General features: G+C 37.9%; 1 protein-coding gene across 2 annotated transcripts in view; it reads right to left on the bottom strand.

Moving 5' to 3' along the window:
• Positions 1 to 746: 746 nt before the first annotated feature.
• The window catches only part of LOC149839453 (uncharacterized), a 41,525-nt gene continuing 14,908 nt past the window's right edge, over positions 747 to 27,363 (bottom strand). Inside the window, exons 2-9 of one of the 2 annotated variants that reach the window (XM_090002559.1) lie at positions 21,611 to 21,796; positions 4,396 to 4,488; positions 4,139 to 4,321; positions 3,948 to 4,050; positions 3,527 to 3,709; positions 1,831 to 3,176; positions 1,210 to 1,748; positions 747 to 1,114 (exon numbers count right to left, since the gene is read on the bottom strand). In XM_090002559.1, coding sequence (XP_089858685.1) covers positions 1,102 to 1,114; positions 1,210 to 1,748; positions 1,831 to 3,176; positions 3,527 to 3,709; positions 3,948 to 4,050; positions 4,139 to 4,321; positions 4,396 to 4,488; positions 21,611 to 21,796 — 2,646 coding nt within the window. In that variant the 3' untranslated portion in view covers positions 747 to 1,101. Of the gene's footprint in view, positions 1,125 to 1,209; positions 1,749 to 1,830; positions 3,177 to 3,526; positions 3,710 to 3,947; positions 4,051 to 4,138; positions 4,322 to 4,395; positions 4,489 to 21,610; positions 21,797 to 27,363 lie in introns of both variants that reach the window. The other variant, XM_090002558.1, reaches the window with a different exon arrangement.

The raw sequence follows: 27,363 nt of genomic DNA on the forward strand, positions 1-27,363 counted from the left end.
GGGGGAATGACCAATCCATGATTGAACCGCACATTAGCACCACCTCTATTTTCTACCTGTGTACTGGCACTCAATGGATGAAAGTTCCATTTGAGGAAAAGAAAACAGAAGAGAGGAAGGGGTCTTCCGTTTTCCCCATGTTCTGTCATGCAATCTCTGTAAGCTTCAGTGTCAAAAGTCCTACAGCTCCATGCAGCCACATTGCACTGATGGATCACTTTCCTGGCTCTGAACTGAAAGGCAGATTTTCTTCAGATGACCATTGATCTTGTAAGTTTTCTCACACACAACTCATTGATCATGATAACACGGACCAACCATTCATTGTTTCCCACACACTTCCTTCAAATCATCACTTTCCATGCACCCAAAGTATCAGCAGGCCAATTTGTGACTTAATAATCCAAGTCATTTCTGAGGCAATCTACTTACGGCTACACCTTCCCAAAACAAACAACCAGAGTCCTACTCATGCTGCATCAATGAAATTGACACCACCAACACTCGTCCATACAACACTGGGTTGACCAAACATCATCATCTGAATGGAAACCAATTACAGTACCAGATAAGCCAACGGCCATCTCCCTGCATCAGAACCCATATCCATGTGACAGAGACATGCAGCCATCAAGAAACAGACATGGTCATACCATGCAGAAAAAGTTGGAAAGCAGAAACTCTCTTCGGCAATTGCAAGAAAATTCAACATGCAAAGATCGAATCAACCATAACAGAGGAATCACATTAAAAAATCCAATCAATCTTGGAACTAGCCAATGATTTTCTATTTTGTATATTGGTGGAATTACTCTATAATATCATTAGCAACTTGTGCCGCCCACTAAAAAAAAGGGAAAAAAGGAGCGGCTTTCAATAAAAAATCTAATCCTGCAGTCACTATATAACAAAGAAAAGAAGACAAAAATCAGGCAAAAATGTACAGACCGCCCCTTCCGCTACTAAACTTTACAGTTTAAAATTAGGCTAAATTCAGATTTTGTTAGTGCTTGCTGTTTCCATTTTCTACTTCTCAATTGATCTTTATATACCACCTTCCTAAATGTGCTTATACAGAAAGAGGTGGGAAGTCTTCATCTTTCAGATGATATGACTGCAGGGCCCTGCGTTTTTTTTAGTTAGCAAATGTCAACCAATAAACAGGTATTACCTGAAAATGAAGAAATTTTAAAGAGATTGCACACTTACTTTTCTTGGCTCACACCAAGTACTGGCCTCTGTACAGATGATCTTGGAAGCGTAGCCACAGATGCTGCTGTATATACAGAGCTCGGTTCCTGTTTTCTACTCTGCTCTCTTTGCAGAGAACCCCAGGGTGGGGATCCTAAAGAACCAAACTCAAGCCCCTCAGTGGAGGGAGACAATCCATTTGTGCCAGGAGGATACCTCATAATTGGCCTACCACTTAGGAATTCCGCCGAGTTGCCACGACCACTACCAAAAGGATAAGCAGGCTCTGTTGCTGGTGATCCCAGTTTTGGCCAACCAGTGCTATTGGGGGCATTAAGTGCAGGATAGGATGGTTGCGGTATTTCCCGTCTGGAGGGCTCATTACTACCTCTTTCCTGCAAGCCTGCATCAATGCCCTGCTGTCCACTTGAGTTAACATCAATGGTAGCAATAGCAGAACGCCCATTATTACGAGGTCTCTGGGATGATATGTGGTTAGACAATATATGATGTCTACCTCTACCTGCAGACTGGCGCTCCCTGTACATGCGTTGACTCTGTAGAAGTCCAAGGCATGAGAAACCAAAGAGAACAGAAAAAAGTTTAACACTTACACCCATATTTTCAGAAATAACATACCATGTTGGGGAAGTACGTGCCAATTCCTCTAGGCTTTGGCAAATCTTCAATATTGAAGCCACCAGAAATAATAGATGAGTTTGTATGATAATAACTGCCAGTCATAGAGAAAGGAGGACCAGGCATCGCTCCATTTGCAGGCACATAGGGAAACATGCACTTTGATTGTGAAGAGTGATGAATCCCTTCATATGGCTGTCTGTTCTGAAGATAGGGACTTGGACTTGATACTGCAGGAAAAGGAAGGACAGGCCCAAGCAATGACTCATAGCACCACCTACCATATGCTAGGCTTTGCATATGGCTGTCGATATCACCAGTTAGATCAGACAAATGGTTGACAGCCACACAATTTTCAGCAGCTGCAGTCATTAGACCGGCATCTGGCATATCACTACTGCTCCCAGAAGGAACCATGCCAATGGAAATTGCCTGTGATTCACTTGTCTGGCATACAACATCATCCGCTGGGTAGGATCCCATATCGTGGAGCGAAAAATCAAATGAGCTCTCATTGCTTCTGCAAGATCCAGGTGCATCACTGGTCACAGATACATTCTTCTGTATATCCTCTGAAAAAAGGCAAACTTGATCATTGGATGCTCGCTGCCAAGAAGTCTCAAATATATCAGAGGTGCAAACATCTGACTGATCAATATGGGCAACTGCCATCTTTCCAGGATATGTATTTGACCGAGAGAATCGAAGATGAGGCAACTCAGGAATTCTTCCAGATGATGAAGTACATGGCTCATGACCAGACTCTATGTTGGTCTCTTTTCTAGAACTTGGAACCATAATTCTGTTGCTGGCAAGATCTTTCACATCTTCCACCAGACGGCTTCCTGAAACAACAGCTCCTTCAATAGATGCATCACTGTCTGATCTCATGGGGTTGTAACCCTTCTTGTAACTGCTTTGGGACATATTTTGTACATTGAAGTACTTTGACCCTATTTGAAGCTTAGCACCACCATGGTCTTCCCTGTCTTCCATCTTAAGCCTAGCAGTGTCCTCACACAGTGAATCACAATGATCGGTCAACCGTTCAGCTGCTGTGCTAGTATTCTCAACAGATACTATTTTGGAGAACCTTTGATCCTCCATACATCCCTCAGCATCAAAGCTCAATGCAGCTCTGAATGCACTAACACCAAATAATGCTGTTTCAAGAAAAATGGGACTAAGATCTTGCACATCAGGCCGTTGCCCACTTCCATGCCGATCCAATGTGTTCATAAAGAACTTGTTAAGTTCCCCTGAAATGTCTTCCTCTGAAGAAAGAAGAATCCGCCCAAGCTTTTTAGCACCATATGAGAATGCACTACGGATCCTGAAAAAATTACCTGTGCAAGAAAAGGGCAATACATCAGACGGTAACGACTTTACAGGATAAACAGAAGGTACAAAGCTAAGGTCAACGAAAAAGTAAGACTCCCAACTCGAGATGACCAAATGGATACACTGAGCCATCATGTGGTACCACTCAGCATATGTCAGGTAAGATCCAGACACTTCGTGATGATAAACAGTTATGGCGTCAGTTGCATGTCTAGAAGCTTAGCCTAGAATATTGTATAAGGTAGTAGCAATGCCAAAATGTCTTGATTTGAGTATGACATTTACAGGTATTTGAAGAAGAATAACATAAAAACAAAAAAAAGGATAGCAATGAAACAGAACAAGAGTTGCTGACCTCTGCTGACACTGCGTCCAAGATTGTTGTTTTCTTTCAAAGGATCAACTATGTTAAGATGCTTTAAAGGAAATGAGCGTGAGCTCTCAGACATTTTTGTTGGAACTGAATAAATTTCCATGCAATTTCTAAGAAATTCTTTGCTAAGCAATAAATCACTCACATCTGTTTCTGGTGCCTCCACTGCAAATAAAAATCATCTTGTAAAAGACAGAATATAAGAAAGAAACTGATCAGATCATTCATAATTGACACTCATATTTCTAGAACCAAACATATCCACGACCAATGGATTGCCTCATGTTTCTAGATGGAAGATATATAAGGCAGATAGCCCAAAACAAAGCCCAAACTAATTCATAATTCTTACAGCCTTAATAGTTTGTAGAATACAAGCACACATCTGTAGACCATTTCTTACCTGTCATTTCTGGAAGAGCAGATATTGGAACAGGACCATTCAAACTGACACAGTAGTTATCCCAATCAAACATGGTAAAATAGTCCAGAAACCTGTACAGAACCTGCCAAATGATGCAAGTTCAGTAAATACTATTGCATAGAATAGCTACCTTCAGCGAATCAATTGTAGTCTCTCATAAGTTGCTTTACCTCCAAAGGACCATGTAGGGAGGAATGGAAAAGATGGAAGATGTATAGGACCAGCGTTTCCAATGCATACGTGGAAATAAGGCCATGGTGAGCACCAAGAATGCGGCTTTCATAATAACACCAAGCTTTAATCAGTATGATGCTTTGCTTGAATAAATGCTCTTTAGCAATCATCCGATCAACCTGGGTAAGCAACACACTATCAAGTGCCTGAATGCCAAAGTTGACATCATGAGTAAACATCTCACAATTCTTGCCTGCTCAAGAAAACAGAGAGTACAAAGCCCTCCTAACTGATTAAAGGAGATGTCCACAACAATGTTCTGAACAAGGCATTTCACTAGCTTGACCTACAATCAGAAATGACAAGGAATCAAGTGATGTCGTGACAAGTAATACATGTAAATCTTGTTCAGCAAAATGCATCATTCAAAACCAGAAACATATTATACAACCCAATAGGTAGCAATATCAATGTTCAACTCCTTTAAAAGCATACAGGAAAATTGAAGGACAGCAGGATCAATTTCAATTTCAAACATATGAGAATTTCGTTGGGGCGTTCCCTACTGAGCGACGCGCTGTACTCTCTAGGCCCGGAGGCAGTGATAAATGTGCAAGGGTTGCTAGGTCGTCGCCCAGAAGCGACGCGTCACACCGGCGCCCGGGTGTGGTGTCAAATACGCAAGGGTTCCCTCACTTTGTTGGACGGGTGGGGGTAAAGAAGTTAGTCCAAGACCATAAAATTAGGTTAGCCACTTGGAACATAGGGTCTTTAACTGGTAAGTTGGTAGAGTTAGTAGATGTTATGTGTAGGAGAAAGATTGATATTTTATGTCTTCAAGAGACCAAATGGGTAGGTGAGAAAGCTAAAGTGATAGAACCTTGGGGATATAAGATTTGGTATACAGGAATAAATAGGAATAGGAATGGAGTAGGGATTGTTATGAGTCGTCAGTTTATAGATAATGTAGTTGAGGTCCGTAGGAAGGGTGATAGAATTTTACTTATTAAATTAGTATTAGGTACGGATATTATTAATATTATTAGTGTTTATGCACCTCAAGTAGGTTTAGATGATTCCATTAAGCATCAATTTTGGGAAGATTTAGATGGAGTAGTACAAGAGACATCTTATGGAGAAAAGCTTTTCATCGGCGGTGACCTTAATGGACATGTAGGCATTAGTAGGGATGGATTTGAGAATATCCATGGAGGCTATGGTATAGGAGAAAGAAATGAAAGTGGAGAAAGGATTTTAGATTTTTGTTTGTCCTATGATATGATCTTAGCAAACACTTGGTTTAGGAAGAGGGAGTCTCACCTAGTAACATTTAAAAGTGGGGTTAATACGAGTCAAATAGATTTTTTCCTACTTAGAAAGAGAGATAGGGGTTGTTGCATCGATTGTAAGGTTATACCAGGAGAAAGTGTAGCTACACAACATAGAGTCTTAATTTTAGATCTTAGAATTAGACAATGCCGCAAAAGGGATAGACATAGGATAGATCCTAGAATTAAGTGGTGGGCACTGAAAGGAGCTAAACAAGGAATGTTTGTAGAGCAGGTAGTTAAGGAAGTTGATTGGTGTCTCGAGGAGGATTCAGAATCAATGTGGAATAAGATAGCGGGTGGTATGAGAAAAGTAGCTAAGGAGGTATTGGGTGAGTCTAAAGGCGGTGCACCACTAGGTAAGGATACATCATGGTGGAACGAGGATGTCAAATTAGCTATTAAGGTTAAAAGAGAGTGTTATAGAAATCTAAGTAAGAGTCGTGATAATGAGAATTTGAAGAAGTATATGATAGCAAAGAAGGAAGCTAAAAAAGTTGTTCGAAACGCGAGGGCTAAGGTATATAAGGAGGTTTATGACAAGTTGGATACCAAAGAAGGCGAGAAGGATATTTATAGGCTTGCAAAGATGAGAGATAGGAAATCGAAGGATTTGGGTATGGTTAGATGTATCAAAGATGAAACGCAAAGGGTTTTAGTCAAAGATGAGGAGATTAAGGAGAGATGGAAAGATTATTTTGATAAGCTATTTAATGATAGTCATGCTCAAGATCTTGGAGACTTCTCCATTCCTTTTTATGAGATAAATCGTGACTTCATGCGCAAGATTCAAAAGAAAGAAATTGCAGAGGCTTTGAAGAAAATGAAATCAAGAAGGGCAGTTGGCCCAGATGGTATACCTATCGAGGCTTGGAAATGCTTGGGAGAGAAAGGTTTAGAATGGTTGACAAATCTTTTTAACTTGATTTGGCGAACAAATAAGATGCCTAATGAGTGGAGGAAGAGTACTTTGGTGCCTTTATATAAGAATAAGGGTGATATACAAGATTGCACAAACTATCGTGGTATAAAACTCATGAGTCATACTATGAAACTTTGGGAGAGGGTGATTGAGTCTAGGTTGAGGAAGGTTGTCATGATATCGGAGAATCAATTTGGTTTTATGCCTGGAAGATCAACTATGGAAGCTATACATCTTCTTAGACAACTTATTGAAAGATATAGAGAGATGAACAAAGATTTGCATATGGTTTTTATTGATTTAGAGAAGGCATACGATAGAGTACCTAGGGACGTTCTCTGGTGGACAATGATGAAGAAAGGTGTTTCTCTCAAGTACATTAGTATAATTAAAGATATGTACGAAGGAGTAGTAACCAATGTCCGCACTTGTGGAGGGGTGACAACCAATTTTCCGATAACGGTTGGGTTACATCAAGGATCTGCTTTAAGCCCTTTCCTATTTGCGATAGTGATGGATGAACTTACGAGATCAATTCAAGAAAATGTACCGTGGTGTATGTTGTTTGCTGATGATATTGTTTTGATTGATGAGTCTAGAGATGGGGTTAATGCTAAGTTAGAATTATGGAGACAGACATTGGAAGCTAGAGGTTTTAAGTTGAGTAAGAGTAAGACTGAATATATGGAATGTCGGTTTAGTAAGCAACGAAGTAGTGATGGGAGTGTAGTGAAGCTTGGTGAGCAAGATATACCGGTGAATGATTATTTCAAATATTTGGGATCCATCATTCAAAAGTATGGAGAAATTGATGGAGATGTAAATCATAGGATAAAGGTTGGGTGGATGAAATGGAAAAGTGCTACTGGAGTGCTGTGCGATCGTAGAATGCCATTGCGGTTGAAGGGAAAGTTTTATAGGACGACTATTAGACCCGCTTTACTATATGGTACGGAATGTTGGGCTGCCAAGAGACATCATATTCAAATAATGAGTGTAGCTGAGATGCGGATGCTTAGATGGATGTGTGGAAATACAATAAAAGATAAGATTCGGAACGAAGAGATACGTAAGAAGGTAGGTGTTGCACCCATTGAAAATAAGATGCGAGAGAATCGTTTACGGTGGTTTGGACATATTCGGCGAAGGCCTAATGATGCTCCAGTTAGAAGGTTGGAGAAATGGGAAAATATATTAGTTAAAAGAGGTCGGGGTAGGCCTAGGAAGACTTGGATGGAGATGATAGGAAAGGATATGAATGCTTTGAACCTCACCGAGGACATGGCGTTGGATAGAAATGATTGGAGGAAAAGGATTCATGTGGAAGACCCAAAATGAATTTCTTTTTGGTTCATATCGCTGACCCCAATTGTTTTGGGATGAAGGCGTAGTTGTTGTTGTTGTTTTTTCTTCTGAATCCAAAGGAAAGACATGTATCAAAATCAGAGAGGATAACCCATGCCTAGAAGGAAGAATTTGAGGATCATATTCAAACTCAAGCAGATGCCTGAACATTATTTTGCTGGTCATGAGCTCTGTGAACAATCCCCCACAAAAGACAATCTTTTAAGTAGTGATTGCACATAACTTGTCGATCATCCACATGGAAAAACTACCAGTGAGTTGATATGCTTAATTATAGCATTTTCCTACTTTAAAATATACAAATAAACCTCCAATATACCCGTTTTGAACCTTGCACCTCTAGGCAATATAAAGCGAACTTTTTATGACAAATAAAAGTTTGAAGAAGTGATAGCAGTCTCTGTCAGATCTGTGACTCAGATCATGGCAAGTTTTTGCTGAAATCACATAATGTATCCATTGCAGATAATGAGTGCAATACAGGGTCAAGGAAGATACGTGCCAGTAGGAGATTATTCACAGGAAATTCCAAGCCATTGAAGCTATCCTTATTTATGGATTGTTTTTTGCCAGATTGGTTTAACAAGTCTCTTACTGGCTGTGTGTTTTTTTTTAAGTGAAGTTGAGTTAATTTAAAGACAAAGAGAGAATACAGTATGAGCTCAGTGGTGAGGTGATTGAAAAAAATGGTAGTGAAGGATGGCTTTCAAGAAGTTAGTTATGCAGAGAATTCATGACAAGATATGTATATATGCATTACACGTATACCAAATATTGGGTGAGATTCCTCTGAAGAAATAAATATACAAAGAGAAGTAGTTGTCATACAGTGCAACTGTTAAATCTTGAGCAAATAATTGTTTTAAAGGAGACTCGCTTGGAGTCCAAGAGCACAATTCAGCTAATTATGCAGTTAATGAAGACAAAGGACAATAACAAATAAACTGTCAAGAAGACAAAGCATTATTGCCCAAGACATTCTATATGTTTAAATCAGTATGTCAAGCATTTTAATCCTTTGTTTGGCAATCCTTCTCAAAGTCCAAGCATCTCAAATCAAATGTGTGGCAGTTAGTAGGTTTCTGTTACGATCCATTCATTTGGACCAAACTATAGGGAGCTAAGAGTTCAATGTACCATTTGGAAGAGCATAGTTGAAAGAGAATAAAGTAGTGCCATCATCCTTCTACCATTGCTTACAGATTCCACCAACAATGGAAGCAGAAGTTGGAAACCTGAATCACTTTAACAATATAGAGGCATGCTGATTCAGCCCTGTCAAAGGCTTGGCTGCATCATTATCCCCTAGGAATCCCTATCCCAACTGCTGGAATAGGAACTATAAACTCTTTCTTTTCCTTTCGAAAATAGACCCCACGCATTGCTATCCTCCCAGGTACTCTATTTTCTGTTGGATCACCATTGAAGGATGATGGTTAGAGTCCCAACTATTTCCACCCAGTGCCTAATTCAGAAATTAAAAACAGACAAAACTCAGTCACAGTTGCTCAAAGACACATTTTGACTTGGACAACATCCCTGTGGTAAAGCCATCTTATAGGCCTGAATCGCTTTAAAGGACAGACAGTTTTCAGTTATGACATCTTAAATTAGAGATTTGTGTTATATATATATATATATATATTATGTATATGTGTATATATAGTTTTATGTTTTTTATTGTTTAGATTGTGCCCGCCTAGCTAGAATCCACTCCTATTTTGAACCTTCAACCTACAACAAAGCTAAGGAACATTTTAAGTGGATGGCTGTTATGAAACTAAAATTAGAGCCCTTAAAAAATTTAGAACATGGAACATTCAAGATCTACCCAAGGGTAAGAAACTAGTATGTTCTAGGTGGGTTTACAAAGTTAAGACTAAAAGTAATGGATCATTAAAAAGATACAAGGCTAGGTTAGTGGCCAAGGGTTATTCACAAGAATATGAAATAGATTATAATGAGACCTTTGCACATATCACTAGAATGACTTTGATTAGAACCTTCATAGCAGTTTCTGCAGTAAAAGGATGGCCTATTTATCAAATGAATGTCAAAAATGCATTTTTGAATGGAGATTTAAAAGAAGTCTATATGGATCCACCTCTTGGATATGAGATTCCTTATGAAAAAGTTTTTCATCTTAAAAAAGTTTTATATGATTTAAAAAAATTCCCAAAGCCTGGTATGATAGATTTAGTAGTGTTATGGTAAAACTTGGATATATATCTTGTTATAGTGACACTGACTTGTTTACTAAGTCTTCTGATGCAAGTATTGTACTTTTACTTCTTTATGTTGATGACATGATCATCATTGGAGAAGACAAATAAGCAGTCAACAATACTAAAAGCGCTCTTAAAGAAAACTTTAAAATGTTAGATCTTGGATATCTTAGATTTTTCCTTAGAATTGAAGTTGCCTAATTCTCCTCGAGGACATTTGCTAACTCAAACTAGGTTTGCCAATGAGATTGTTAACAGGTCGAGAATTTTTGATGAAAAGAGAGTTGATACCCCAGAAGTGATCAATACAAAAATGAAGATCGGTGATGGAACACCTCTGGAATACCTTACGTCTTATCGTCCAATGATTGGAATTCGTACATATTTATCCATTACTCGACCTGACATCTCATGCAATTCATATGGCGAGTCAATTCCCTACCGCAATGCATATAACTCTGTGATGAAGACTGTTAGATATAATTAAAATTCTTTTTTTAAGGACTTTTGTTATCTTCTTTTCCTCTAGAGTTAATTGCTTGTTCTTATTCAGATTGGAGGGGTCCTCATGATAGACGCTCAACCACTAATTTTTGTATCTTTTTAGATGTTTTACCGGTGTCGTAGAAGTATAAGCAACAACATAAAGTGCTATTATCATCAATAGAGGCAGAGTATCATGATATTGTTAAGATTACTCTATCCTTTTTATATGTATATAATATATTATATATATGTACATATATATATGTGTGTGTATATATTTATATACATATATATTCATTGTAGAGTCAACTAAAGTTACTTTACACTAGTTGTTGGGAACTCAACCCAACAACTAGATTTGTGTTGGGAACTAAGCCCAACAGTCTAGTTGTTGAGAACTCAGCCCAACAACCAGATTTGTATTGGGAACCGAGCCCAACAGCTAGATTTCTAGTTCAATGTCTAGAGAGGACATTCTCTCTCCTCTCTTTACTCTATCTCTTCCTCTCTATATATACGGGGTGTGTCTGCCTATTGTGGGAGAGGGAGTGATGGATAATTTTAGGTTCTTTTGTGTGTTTTTGAGTATATTGTAGTGAGGCCCTTATGTATTTATTTCTTTTATGTATTTTGTTCATTATGAATGAAATCATTTATTCATACAACTTGTACCAAGTTTTGCATATTGTTAGTATATATCATAATGAAAATTATATTTTGCAAGAATATGTGGTTTCTTAGAATCTTAAATACTATGCTTACATGTTTTTTATGTTTACAAAAAAAGCCAATTTTTGTTATATGTATTGTGCTTATCGTAATTGGTGACTTTATGCACACGTCAAAGCATGATCTTTCAATTTTATATGTACTTAAGAAATTTTAAATTCTTGTATGTGTGCTTATATGTCACATGGGTGCGGGTGCGGGGGTGCGGCACTTTCAAAAACCTTGGGTGCGGGTGCGGCAAAAAAAAAAAAAAAAAATATATATATATATATATATATATATATAGAAGGGGGGTCCGGGGGTTCCCCCGACGCTTCAATAAGATTTTTTTTTTTTAAATTCCGCAGCCCATTTCATAGGGCAATTTTTTTTTAAAAAAAAATCCAAAAAATGAACCGAAATGACGCTGGGTGCGGTCAACGCACCCATGGTCGGGTTGACCGCACCCGGTGCCGCACCCACACCCGCATCGAGTCGAGTCGACGCGGGTGTGGCACCCTGCTAGCCGAATCCCTGTTACATAGGTGTGCTCTCATTAGTCATGCCATGGATGGTTTGTATGATCTCATGAGTTTGCTCTATCAGTATATCATCTACATATTCATGTGTCATACACATGTCCATGCAAGCTTTTATGTGTCATTAATGATTATGTGTCATTTCAATATTGTTGTTTGGTATTTTGTTGAAAAATTAGATGTGTTCTCAAATTAATTGAAATTAATATTTTCTCTTAAAAATGAGGTATTGTTTTATTGGTTCTTGCATAAGCATGATAATTCAAAAAATTTATTTTTGGTATGTTAGTATCTTTATGGCTATTTATGCATGTTCATATACATATCTTATGTGATCCTTCTTAAGCTTTTGTATAGGATGTGTCTTAAAGTCATTAGATTATTGCATATACATGATATATATAGAAGGGGGGTCCGGGGTTCCCCCGACGCTTCAATAAGATTTTTTTTTTTTAAATTCCGCAGCCCATTTCATAGGGCAATTTTTAAAAAAAAAAAATCCAAAAAATGGACCGAAATGACCCTAGGTGCGGTCAACGCACCCAGGGTCGGGTTGACCGCACCCGGTGCCGCACCCACACCCGCATCGAGTCGAGTCGACGCGGGTGTGGCACCCTGCTAGCCGAATCCCTGTTACATAGGTGTGCTCTCATTAGTCATGCCATGGATGGTTTGTATGATCTCATGAGTTTGCTCTATCAGTATATCATCTACATATTCATGTGTCATACACATGTCCATGCAAGCTTTTATGTGCCATTAATGATTATGTGTCATTTCAATATTGTTGTTTGGTATTTTGTTGAAAAATTAGATGTGTTCTCAAATTAATTGAAATTAATATTTTCTCTTAAAAATGAGGTATTGTTTTATTGGTTCTTGCATAAGCATGATAATTCAAAAAATTTATTTTTGGTATGTTAGTATCTTTATGGCTATTTATGCATGTTCATATACATATCTTATGTGATCCTTGTTAAGCTTTTGTATAGGATGTGTCTTAAAGTCATTAGATTATTGCATATACATGATCTTTTATCTCTTTGAGAGTATTCATGATTAGTTGTACTTGTGTATGCTCTTAGTTTTCTCTATGGTTCTTTGAAAAATCTCTATATAAGTTTTGGCCCATTTAACGTTAAAAATCACTATTGTCTCATAAATAGACTTATAAAGTTATAATCTAGATTGAGCTACCTCTATATAGCTTGTTTATATTGGCCATGTTAATCTTTCATTGTTATTGATGTAATCTTATTTTGTGAAAAATTATCAATTGTCATCTTGTTATGCACACGATTGCATTATATTCATTCTAAATTTTTCATCTATTGTTATTTGATTTGATTTGAAACTTTGTTTTTTTAAATCGGTTCTTATATATGAAGTCACTTATTTGGAAATTAATTTTCGTGAGTATTTATTACCTTCTTATGGCATGTGGTTGTCCATCTAAGAATTTTATATGATGCATCATTTTCTTTTGGCCTTTTTTGTTGGGGTGAGTTATGTGCACCTCAGTTTGTGTCAGTTTAGATTATCAGCTTGTAGTCCGACTCTAACTGACAATTGTTTGATTTCTAGTTCTATGAGTGTATCGTATCACTCATTTGTTTATTTGGCCATTGTTATTATGGATGCTTATAATTATAATTATATGTGATGGCTATCTATTTTCGAAACCACAGTGTTTTGAAAGATTATTAAAATTGATATTCTTATTTTTCTTGATGACATTAGTTTGTTTTCATTACAAGCTCTCCTTACCTCGTATGTTTTCTCTTATTATGCCTCTTATTTAAGTATCATTATATGTAGACAAGAGATGTTTATTCACACTTTTGTGTATTTTTTTAGCCTCATAAGTGGTGTTGCGATTATACTCTTGTTCTAATAGCTGATACACTTATTTTGAGTGTCATTGGTGAGTTATGTGCACTTGTTGATTATTCACACTTTTTGTGTGTTTGTTTAGCCCATAAGTGGTATTGTAATTATACTCTTGTTTTAGTAGCTGATACACTTGATTTTTGAGGTTTGGAGGTCTAGTAAAGTAATTGCTTGTGGTGGTTGAACTATTATTGAGATTTGTAAATATCATTCATTGTATTATGTGAGATTTTTAAATCTCTATAAAATTTCTAAATTTAACTACTCATTTGTCTTTGTATGAAAAATGGTTATTGAAATATTTTCAGGCATTTTGCATTAAATATGCTTTAATTGCATGATTAAGGATACTTTAAATTTGTTTCATCGTTGTCTGCCTAGTGTTTTTGCATATATATTGATATTCACAAACTATCATTTCTTAATATTTATGGGATTTTAAATCTCTTCGTATGTCTTCTAAGGTGTTGCCTCTTAAAAGTTTTTCATTGTTATCTCTTAAAATTGGTCCATAAGTGACTTTTTCAGTGATTCTAAACTATTGCATGATTAATTCATATATGCATTAGTTGTGTGGTTAATATTGCTTCTAAAATATAATAGTTAATTGATCCATGATTATTTGTATCTTCTTAAATCCTTATTAAATGACTTTAATCATTTCTTATATCTTCCATTGTGTAAAAATGATTTGTTCTTGAAAGAAAATCTAACTATAAGTAATTTACTCTCCTTTATGGGATTTTGGGATTTAAACTCTTTTGTGTGTTATTTCTTCATGGTATTGATGTTGGTTAAAAATCTATGTCTTTTATGCATTAATGTGCTTTTCGTGATAGACATATGTGAGTATTGACTTTGAATAATACATGTTTTCATGAATTTTTAAAGTAATTAATGATTTATGAGTTTATCTTTGAGATATTTTATGCATGCATTTCACTTTTTGATAATATGCAATTATATTCTCTTATGAATTAAGAACTAAGATTTCTTAAAATTATCTATTGAAGTGTCTCTCTCAATGATTAATGTGTTTGAAAAATTAATGATTTTCAAAATTAATTTTTTAAATTAATTTTGAAAAATATTAAATTGTCTTATTAAAGTTGAGTAAGAGTAAGACAAAATATATGGAATGTCGGTTTAGTAAGCAACAAAGTAGTGATGAGAGTGTAGTGAAGCTTGGTGAGCAAGAAATATCGGTGGATGATTGTTTCAAATATTTGGGATCTATCATTCAAAAGTATGGAGAAATTGATGGAGATGTAAATCATAGGATAAAGGTTGGGTGGATGAAATAGAAAAGTGCAACTGGAGTGTTGTGCGATCGTAGAATGCCATTGCGGTTGAAGGAAAAGTTTTATAGAACAACTATTAGGCCCGCTTTACTATATGGTACGGAATGTTGGGCTGCCAAGAAACATCAAATTCAAAAAATGAGTGTAGCTGAGATGTGTATGCTTAGATGGATGTGTGGAAATACAATAAAAGATAAGACTCCGAATGAGGAAATACATAAGAAGGTAGGTGTGGCATCCATTGAAAATAAGATGAGAGAGAATCGTTTACGGTGGTTTGGACATATTCAGCGAAGGCCTAATGATGCTCCAGTTAGAAGGATGGAGAAATGGGAAAATATATTAGTTAAAAGAGGTTGGGGTAGGCCTAGGAAGACTTGGATGGAGATGATAGGAAAGGATATGAATGCTTTGAACCTCACCGAGGACATGACATTGGATAGAAATGATTGGAGGAGAAGGATTCATGTGGAAGACCCAGAATGAATTTCTTTTTTGGTTCATATTGCCGACCCCAATTGTTTTGGGATGAAGGCGTAGTTGTTGTTGTTGTATTAAATTGTCTTATTAAATATTTTTATATATTATATTTTTTGTGTGTTTGACCATCCTCTCTCCATAATATATAACTTATGTAATTTATTTTTGAAATCTTTTATGTTTTATGATATATATGTGTATAGTTGGGATTTTTTGTTAACTCTATTTATAGGTTGTAAAATATTGAAGATTCTAAAGACCCTATGTATAATAGAGCAAATGATTGAAGATCAAGAGGATCCTTTAAAGAAGCAACGAATAAAAGAACTTGATGAAGTCAACGAAGACATTTTATGTAATGGGTTCTTTCTTTGTAATTGTAAACTCACAGTGAGTCACCACAAGTTTGAGGGGGGTGTTAAGATTACTCTTTCCTTTTTATATGTAAATAATATATTATATATATATACATATATATATGTATATATATTTATATACATATATATTCATTGCAAAGTTGACTTCACACTAGTTGTTGGAAACTCAGCCCAACCGCTACATTTGTGTTGGGAACTCAGCCCAACAGCTAGATTTGTGTTGGGAACTAAGTCCAACGGCTCGATTTCTAATCCAATAGCTAGAGAGGACTTTGTCTCTCCTCTCCTTACTCTCTCTCTCTCTCTCTCTCTCTCTCTCTATATATATATATATATATATATGTGTGTGTGTGTGTGTGCCTATCGTGGGAGAGAGAGTGATGGGTAGTTTTAAGTTCTTTCGCATGTGTTTTAGTGTATTGTAGTGAGGCCCTTATGTATTTATTTCTTTTATGTATTTTGTTCATTATGAATGAAATCATTTATGCATACAACTGGTATCAAGTTTTGCATATTATTAGTATTCAAATACATTTTGATTGGCATTTGGACTACGATTTGTAATGTCTTGGGTTCCATGCTATTCCGTGACAGCTAAGAGATTGCATGGTTGATAAGATTTCTTGAGGATATGAGGGTTTACTTAAAGACATAATTTAAAAACTCGCCGGGTTGACCCGATGACTTGGTTGACTTGGCCCGGATCGCCCAATCATCGGGTCAAAAACCAGGTTGATCTCAGCATTAACAAAATTCGACCGAGTCATGGGCAAGTCAGTCGAGTCATGGGCGAGTCATGCATATATATACATATATAATATATTTTACATATAATTACATATATTATATGAAATATAATATAAATATTATGTATATTCTATATAAAAATATGATTATATATGTAAATATATTAAAAAACATATCATATACTATATATTATATATAATATATTGGTAAAATACTATAAAATATAGATAATAATCACAATATATACATATATTTATATATTTATATAAAATATAAAGTTAACATGACCCGACTGAGCCACCGAGTTGACCCGCCCGAGCCACTCAAGGACGAGCCGAGTGATGAGTCACCGGTTTTTAAAACCTTGCGTAAAGGCACCCTCAAAATTATGCATTGATAACGAGAGTGTCATTTATATAACTAGCAACCATACGTTTCATAAAAGAACTAAACATATTGAAATAGATTGTCAGTACGTTCGTGAAGAATACATGAACAATACTTGAAGAAGACTATCACATTGCCTTATGTTACTTCTGAGTATCAGTTGGCTGACTTCTTCATCAAGGCACTCCCGTCTCCTCGATTTCACTTCCTCCTTGACAAACTTTCAGTGATATCACCGTAAGTTTGAGGGAGAGTGTTATTATATGCATGTATATCTATGTCACACGGACTCGGCTAAGGAGGTGCCGCACCCGAGTCGACACGCCCCGACACGGGTGCGGACTCGGGTGCGGCTTCGGACTCGGCCCGGACTCGGTCAACGCCGAGTCGGACTCGGTCAACGAGTCCAGGCCGAGTCCGTCCACATTTTGGACTCGGTCAACTTTGACCGAGTCCAAAAATGTCCCTAAAAAACTAATTTTTTATATTTTTTATTTAAAAAAAATATATATTAAAAAAGGCACAGTGCAGACTGTGACTGTGCTGCGTAACTGTGACTGTGCACAGTCACAGTCTGTAACTGTGCACAGTGCACAGTGTTGTGCCTGTGCACAGTGCACAGTGCACAGTGTTGTGCCTGTGCACAGTGCACAGTGCACAGTGTTGTGCCTGTGCACAGTGCACAGTGCACAGTGCTGTGCCTGTGACTGTGCACAGACACACAGACTGTGCTGTCAGCTGTGGCATTTTAAAAATAAAATAAATTATATATATATATATATATATTTATTTATTTATTTATTTATTTTTTTGCCGAGTCCCCGTGTCCAAAAATTTTAAAATTGTGCCGCACCCGTGTCGCACCCGCACCCGCACCCATGTGACATAGATGTATATTCATATGTACACACACACATAGATTGTATCAGGGGTATTCTTGTAATTTTCCCTTTTATTTTTGTTTGTTTTATTTTCATTTTCCCTTAACGGCATTTTAGTAAAATGGCAGTCTAGCCATCTCCCAACGGCTAGTATGACTCTCCATTTAGGTGTATATATATAAGGGACTTATGTCCCTTGTAAGATATGCTTCTCTTGAGCATTTATTAATAAAACATATTTTTTATATTGCGCACTTTGAGATGTGCTTGTGTGCAACCTTGTGATTTATGAGTGCCCTTAGTGGCCTATGTTATTTTGCCCATTAGTGGCTTTGTATCTTTGTATTCTTGAAGACACTTCATTACAATATGCTCCTCTCTAAGCATAGTAAAAGGTGTCCTAATGTTGCCTACAATTTGAAACTAAAATGGTTTTTTATATGATGTTCGTCAAAGAGTCAAACATCACAAAATCTCTTTCTTCAATAGAAGTAATGAACCATTTGACCTTGCTTACTTTTAATTTGGTGATCTGCCCCGATTAATGCTCACTGATAAAGAATTCCTCTTACACCAAATGTGCAAGTACATCTTAAGTAATGGTAATGGGCAGTATGCATCTTCCAAATGATCAATAAAATGGTGTGGCCAAAATGGAAAACATCACTAGTTGGAAGTTATTTCAGCTCTTATTCTTGGTGTAAATGTTATCAGTAGATTATTGTTTGAAGTTTCCTATTATACAATATCTATGTGTGTGGCAGCACCCAGCAGTACTGACATCAGCACGCATATGCTAGGCATTTTGAAGTACCCATGCATCACAATGTGCATAAAAAATAAGCACTAGAAACTTACACACACACACACACAATATCATCAGACGAAAGTCGGACATGCGGCGCATACTTTTTTTTTTTTGAAAATTTTGAGTTTTAGCGGTGGTTTTGAACCGCCGCTGATCGCGCGCCCGATCTTGTGTTGGACAAGATGGGTGTATGATGATACACCCATCTATCTATCTATCTATATATATATATATGTGTGTGTGTGTGTGTGTGTGTGTGTGTGTGTGGATTATCCTGACCCCTTTTTTGTTAGGACACTGTTAGGGCCCTCCACAAATCATAGTTTTAGGCGTTTTATGCTCAAACTGAACCATTAGATGTGGTTTTCATTGTTTATTCAATAGACAATATGTATTTGATTAATCATCGTTATGCTCAGGTGAGTATTTTAAAGAGGTAAAAAAATCAATAGTTGATATTGTACTAAAATTTTATGTTAAAATATTCACATTTTTACATCAAATCAATTTGAAAAAAAAAAATCTCTTAATAATAAGCAGTGATAAACACATCTAACGGTTCAGATCGACCATAAAACACCTAAAACTATGTTTTTTTGGAGGGTCCTAACAGTGACCTAACGAAAAACGGGGCAGGATAATCCCCACTCTCTCTCTCTCAGATATATATATATATATATATGTGATTCTCTAATTCTAGAGACCGATGCCTTCAGGAATAGTAGGTGGTCGGACGCTGGTTAATCAACGCCAGGTGAGTTATTTGGAAAGAGGGAAACAGTAGGACCTGCAAGGAGATTTGGCACTCGGTTGATATGCTACTGAAACAGATTTATGTGGATGTAATCCAGTGTGTCAGATCCAAATGGGAAGGATCTGATCTGTCCTGGCTAAAAATCTTTGAGGCCTCGGCCAGGTTGACACCTTGTCATCCTACTATGCGTCTGATGTTTTGTTCTCTCATCTATATTCCTTACTTTTCTTCGAAATAAAATTCATTGTCTACATCTTAAACTTATTTGTCTTCTTTCTTTTTATCTTTTTTATTTATTAAAAAGCTTCTATATCTCTTATTTATATTTTTAGCAAAAAATAGTGATCTAAACCTATTAATTCTTATTATTGTTTTATTTTTCTTTTTTAAAATGTGCTATTATTTCTTATTATTGTTTTACTTTCTTTTTTAAAATGTTTCAACAACCAAGATTTATCAAAAAACCCTATAATCTATGTCACATGGGTGCGGGTGCGGGTGCGGGTGCGGATGCGGGGGTGCGGCAAAAATATAAATATATATATATATATATATATATATATATATATATATATATAAAGTCCAAAAGTTGGACATAAATGACCCTGGGTGCGTTGACCGCACCCAGGGTCAGGTTGACTGCACCGGGTGCCGCACCCGCGTCCCGAGTCCCTGTGACATAGCCTATAATAATCGGAGATTTTGCCTTACCAAGATCGATATGTGACTATGATATACATGCAAGATACCCAAATGAACTTTGAAGAAATTGTCTACTAAAATATTACACGGCTGTACAACAATGTTAAATATACATACAGGTTTGTTGTATACATGTAGTTTCTAATGCTTATTTTGAAATGTATGTGCACTTAGGCATGGATACCTTTTACTTCTTTTAACATACATATATAAGTTAGGTACTTTTTACACATCACTGTTGCTCAGGAAAAGTAGGGTCTTAATTCTTAACTTTCTTGAGATTAATATCTTTTGTGAATTATAAAATACAAAACACAGCATTGTCAGTTGCAAGTGCACAAGTTACCGGAGAGTGTTCTCATCTGGTCACAAGAAAAATCACAACTACTTATTAGAATCATATATCAGATTGCAATTTTAAAAGTTTGGATCTGATCAGGGAAATGCCTAATCTGGTTTGACCAACATCCTATATTGGATTAAAATTGAATCACATGATCTTCAATCAAATCAAAGTACAAAAATTAATGGTGTATTGCAGTTCAATTTAGTATAATATATGCGATCTTCTTTTACAGAAAGTGAAGTACCATGCTTGCAATGCTTATTTTACCAGACAAGTCCTAGAATTGTCACCCAGATTGTATAATATAAAGTCAGACCAAGTATCATAATTTTTACTTTCAAAGAAAAGCTTTAGCTTAAGCTTTTTTTCTTCTATAAATGATTTTGAATTTGACCACATATTGTAGATTATCCCCTTAAACAAGCCTCAGCCATCACACATGCTGCTCTCATCTGCCTATCTCAAGTCTCACTTTCCATCTTCTCAACCTTTTTCCATTTGTGATCAGTAGAGTCATCAGTTTTACTTGATAAGATTACCCCTTAGAGAACCTTTGCAGGAGGCTTCTGGTGTGAAGGAAACTTTAGCCACTGTAGTTGATAACAAGTGACCTTATAAATGGCAGGAAGCCTAGACAAACAGAATAGATTTTCATGGAATATAGGCAGATGTTAGCAACTAATAAACATGGATTTTATGGGGATTGTACAGTCTTAGGGAACTGCAGCTGCTTCTGGTGGCTTGTAGACAGTGTGGGTGCTGCTCGCCTTGTGCATGTGCATGTGTGTCTACACGTGTGTGCATGAGAGAGAGAGAGAGAATTGGTTCATACAAAAAACCGATAGAACTTGCTAAAAATACTCATTTGGAAGTAAATGCCAAGCTGCTTCTATAGCATGGCATGCCACTTTGTTAACAGGTACGAGTTGCAATTTCTTCTCTTTTTAGTTTAATGTGGAATAGTCTATGTAGAATTCTAGATATTTACTAGTGCTGAACAAGCATCATGAAGCACAAATCTTCTCAATCAACATATGCTGACGGTCTTCCTGTGAACTTGTAATGAAAGTCAAATTGATGTGCTCACAACCATCAAAATGCTTGCATCTTTTGAATTTATATGAAAGTCATGTAAACATGACACAATAGAAAAAAGACTACAAAGCACCTTGAGAAGACCATGACTTACAGGCAAGATAAATGATAAAGAAACAAGACAAACCTCCGCATTAATGTATTGTATATCCCTCACTTCAAACTCTGTGACTTTGTTTTGTTCTTCTCCTTCAAGGACCATACGGACATCATTGGCCAAAGCATCCTCCTTTCGAAAAGTGCTAAATGCACTCAGATCAATATCACCATCCGGAAGATAAGTTTTCAATGGTACTGAACCAAATGGAAAAACCTAAAGAACGTTGACAGCAATAAGTGGAAATGCAGTAGCAAAAGGTGATTGAATATGAGACATATGCACCCTAGCGAACTTATTGTTTCCACAACAAAAGTTGCAGAATGCAAATTAGGCTCTATAAGTATTTGAAGAGTGCAGCTTTGTAACCTTCAACACATTGTAATAATATAAAAAAGTATATGTAACACACAGAAGGGGGAAAAATTGGACCATCAAGGAAAAAGTCATAGCAATCAATCAGAAAGTTAAAAAAAAAAGAAAAAAAGGAAGAGTAAGGAAAGTTCAGCAAGTAGAAGAGTTAGCTTGAGAGAACTATAATTACCTATTACCTATCAGAAACGCAAAAGGACAGAATATATGCATGTTAGGCAACTTAAAGAGCAAATATTGAGCATTACTTGGTTAATATTTTTCATTTCATAATAAGTGACACTTCATTAAGATGCATGGTTACTTAAATATACAGTACAATAAAGAATCATTTCTGAGTGCCAAATATGCATTACTGGATGAGTCATACCCGATATCACACACAAGATAAAGCTACAAAATCACAAGAAAAAATATATCCACTTCAAGCATGATCTCTTATCTAAGAAGTTGACATACTTCTATCTTATTGCTGTAAACTTTGAGATTGCACTCATCACAAAACAAATGTTCATTATGTATGCACAATTTTCAAGTATGCAAGATAATGTGCAGTTTTTAAGCTTGCCAGTTGAGAACAGGATCACACTCTTTCCAATCATAAGGTGGTAATGTAAAACCCATGTATATATAAATATATATATATATATATATACACACACATCGGACCCGGGTCGGGTCTGGACCCGACCCAGGCCCGTCCTCGTTAGGGTTTTAAAACCCGACTCAGGGAGAGGATTTTTTTTAAACAAATCCTCTTCCCGAGCGCCGCACCCCACCCGTGCCTTCGACCTGATAAGGGAAACGCATCAAGGTTTCCCCATTTATCCCCCCCCCTCCCCAGAGCTCTTTAAGAGCATCACAGGAGGGCAGAGGGGGCACGCCTCCCTCTCGAGTCTCCACCTCCTCCTCGCATCGGCGCCCCTTCTCGCGAACCCCGCTGCCGCCGCTGCGACCACCGCCGGCGACCTCGAAGGTACGCCTTTTCCCCCTTCTCCTCTCTCGTTTTCTAATCCCTCTCCCTCTGTGTCAATCAGAGGGCCGACAGATGGCCTATGAGCCCCTGTCGTCTCCCCCTCTCTCCTGAGGTTGCCGGAGACCCAGCAGGGGGTAGTCACCCCTGTGGCACCCCCTCCTCCCCTGTGGGCTATCGGGCAACCGATGGGAGGTCGGGCGACCCCTTGTCTCACCCTCCTCTCTCTGTCGTCTCGCTGGGAGGCCGGCAGGAGGCCGATGGCCCCTGTCGTGCCCTCCCTCTTTTCCCTCTCCTTGAGGGCTTGCCGAAAGGCCGACAGACGGCCTCTGTCATGCCCTCCTATTCCCTCTATGCCTACCTGAAGGGTGGCAGGGGACCGACACCCCCCCCCCCCCTGTCGCACCTTCCCCCTTGTTTCACCATTGTTTCGTCAGGCAGGGGTCAAGGCCCCTGCCATTATTCGTTTCGACAGGCAGGGGTCAAGGCCCCTGCCGGTTGCTGTTTTGTCTAGTAGAGACTGAAGCCCCTGCCATTCATTGTTTTGCAGGGGGCGAGGCCCCTGCCAATTGCTGTTTTGTCTAGCAGGGACTGAGGCCCCTGCCAATCATTGTTTTGCAGGGGCCGAGGCCCCTGCTGGTTGTTGTTTTGTCTGGCAGGGACTGAGGCCCCTACCATTCATTGTTTTACAGGGGCCAAGGCCCCTGCCGGTTGTTGTTTTGTCAGGCAGGGACCGAAGTCCCTGCCATTTGTTGCTTTCATGAGGCAGGGGCCTCGGCCCCTGCCGTTCGTTGTTTTGGCAGGCAAGGTCCGAGGCTCCTGTCGTTCGTTGTTTTGGCCGGCAGGGGCCGAGGCCCCTGCCCTTCACTGCTTTGTCAGGCAAGGGCCGAGGCCCCTGCCATTTGCTGCTCTGTCAGGCAGGGGCTGAGGTCCCTGCCATCCGATGTCCTGTCAGACAGGGGCCGAGGCCCCTGTCATTCGTTGTTTGGTCAGACAGGGGCCGATATCCCTGTCACTCATCTGATTCTGCCGACAGGGTAGGTCTTACCACTGGCCTTTTGTTCTTTTTGACAACTACGTCATAATAACTCTCACACTCTTGCAGATTTACGCAACGGGTCCCGTTCGTGCTCCGCGGCCCGACCCTCGTATTATCTACACGCGTAGGCGTACGCAACTACACAACATCCCGAGGTAGGGGAAAAATCGCACGAAGACTTTGGGAAATGTTTGGATTCTGAGATATTGCATGTTTGTATAGATAAGTATGACTTATTCCTGTTTGTCTCGGACTTGCTGAAACCTTAGTGTTTTTCCTTGTATCTTGCATGCAGGAGCTTGTACTACGTTACTTTGCCATTATTGCTTTCCCTGTACTAGTTAGCTATTGCTATCACATTGTGGATGCTTAATTTTGCTATCACACTTTTGTTTAGAGTGCCGCCCTCAGGCAAGCCTCATAGGGTGCGTAATTGCACATACAATATTTCATAACCGTTGGAAGGAAGTGTGAAATTGAGTTTAGGCACAGTAGTGCCGATGATAGGGCCTTCTTGGTGCAAGGCTTGACTTATCGAGCTCAAAAGCATAAATATAAAGCAAATGTCTCTCTCTGTAAGTTGCTAGTTATAACTATCTGTACTTTGTGTTCTTGGGTCAGAAAACTAGCTTGCTCGCATATATTATGCCATGCTGTGTTGGATTATCTCTCGAGAAACCCATGACCTACCATTGTAGTCGGACCTCTAGAATTGTACTGCTTGTACACTACGATGAGTAGGATGTAAGGTCGATGAGTACCTCAAAGCGTGCTTTGAGCATTGGATTGAAACATATAAGAATAAATTGCAATATAGTAGATTTAAACCAAATAAATTGTAATATAGTAATTGTTTCCCCTCTCATCGTAGTCGTACCTTCAGACAGGTACGATCGTACTTTTGGACAAGTACGTCACTTTGGTGTTACGATGTTAGGATGAAGAGGTTGTGGCAACCTCGAATTATGCTTATATCAGATTATTGAGATCACATACATGGTGATTTTTCGCCTTCACAGGCAAGATGTTCAAGTGGGTTGATAGACCAGAGCATAGAGATTGGGGCGGCGTTTAAGAAACCTCTGTCGTGCCCTTTCGACCTCACGGTTCATCAAGGGAGATGATAGATGGTAAAAAAACTCCGATGGATAGGTTGTTAACAACCACCCTACGGGCAAAAGACCCGGCTTTCCCAGTCATCAGAGTTAGGGGAATTGGGATTACCATAAATTATCCTAGGTGGTAACTCCCAGGCACTTCTGCAGAAGTTGGATGCATCCATGGGCCACGAATGCCTTTGGAGATTTACTCGCTTGGTCATTGACCATCCCTTTAGGAGCGGACTCAGTCAGCCATCCGGGTTAATAAGAAAAACACTTGACATAATGGACCCTCGGATGGGTCTCGACTGTTTATATGTTTCGCGTCTGTGCGTACCCACAGGCCATATATATATATATATATATATATATATATATATATATATATATATATATATATATATATATCAAAACTTAAATAATATCCTGCTCATAGAAGTTGTAGAGTTACATTAGTGGTTATTTCTGCCTATGATATATGCCCTGTGTAGTATAGTGATAATCATGATGAAATGCTAGACTTAAGTCTCTTATTTTCTAATTATACTTATTGTTACTGTCACTGCACTGAATTAAATATTGTTTATCTCATGCATATCCTGCTATATTCTATATTGTCTATTTGTGCACCCTACTAGTTTATCACAAAACTGACCCATTTCATGGGCAGGTGAGGAGTAGGACTTCGCAAGTAGCCGATGGCGCAATGCAACATGGCTCAAGTTTTTTCTTATTTCTACTGGCGTTCTGGCTCGGAGTTTTGGGATTTTTGTTGGGTTTATGGATTGTGGAAAAACTGTTATTTGTTAAACAGCAAAGTCTAGAAATAAATGATTGCTTTTGTTCCTTACTACTCTGAGAATTTGTTTGATGATTGGTCTTCGAGCTAACGTACCCAGAATTCATCTTCCCTGAATTGCTTCCGCTGATGTTTTCGAAATTTTAAAAAGGGTTTGTTACTAGTGTTTTCAAAATCACAAGTGGTAAATTTTGGGGTGCAAGAAAAATCCAGTAACTCCAACATGATTCCAAGAATTTCCTCCCCACACCTATTCATTTTGTATGAAGAACCTATATTCTGATAATAACAAACAATCAACTAGTTTTGGCAGAAAATCTGTATCAGGAGTCGTGCAATGAGATAACTTGTGGAAGAAGAAATAAGAGAAGATAGAAAAAGGGGGTTGTTCCTCTATTGTGAATCAAGAGGATGCCCTACAGACTTCATTATATATATATATATATATATATATATATATATATATATATAGTACAAAAATACCCCTGTTGAGGGAAACAGTTACAACAAGAGTACAATAACAATAAAGACAGAAATACCCTGATAAAATAACAGGTCACACACACACACACATACTTAACACCCCCCCTCAAATTGTACATGGGTTAGGACCATGGACAGTTTCCTTTTAAGCATCCAATGACGTGTCAAAGGCAACGGTTTGGCAAAAAGGTGAGCTACTTATTTTTCTCCAGGAAGAAACAATGGTTGTATATCCTCATCTTCTACGCTTTCTCAGATAAAATGTTGATCTCAACATGTTTCATCTTCCCATGCTGAACTGGATTAGTGGCAATGGCCACAACACTTCGATTATCACAAAAGATAAGGGATTTGTGCACATATTGTCTTAATGCAGTAAGAAGATGACGAATCCATAGGATCTTTGTAGTAACAACTGCCATTGCCCTATATTCTGCCTCAGTGCTTGATCTCGCCACCGTTATCTGTCATTTGTTGGACCAGGAGATCAAGTGCTTGCCCAAAAATACTCAATAACTTGTTAATGACCTCCTTGATGTAGGATCACTGGTCCAGTCAGCATCAGAATAAACAACAACCACAAGCTTTATCGAATGAATGTGACCTGTAGAATTGGAATACACAAGATCATCGGTAATTGTGCCTTTAATATATCTAAGAATTCTTTTGACAGCATCCATATGGGTGCGCTTAGGAGCATGCATAAATTGTGACACTTGGTTGACAGTATAGGCTAAATTCGGGTGTGTAAAGGTAAGATATTGTAGCCCTCCTACTATGCTGCATAATCTTTCAGAAAAATCAAGTGGAGCATCATTTTCATAACCTTCATGCAATTTTGAATTCAATGCCATGGGTGTCTTAGACGGCCTGCATTCCAACATGCCACTACATTGTAAAAGATCTTGAGCATATTTGCTCTATGTGAGGATCAAAGAATCTCGTGTTCTATCAACTTGAATACCAAGAAAATATCTTAAAATGCCAAGATCCTTCATATGGAATTTATCATGAAGA

Source organism: Nuphar pumila, chromosome 4 (assembly GCF_984573655.1).
Source record: "Nuphar pumila chromosome 4, dmNupPumi1.hap1.1, whole genome shotgun sequence".
NCBI lineage: Eukaryota > Viridiplantae > Streptophyta > Magnoliopsida > Nymphaeales > Nymphaeaceae > Nuphar > Nuphar pumila.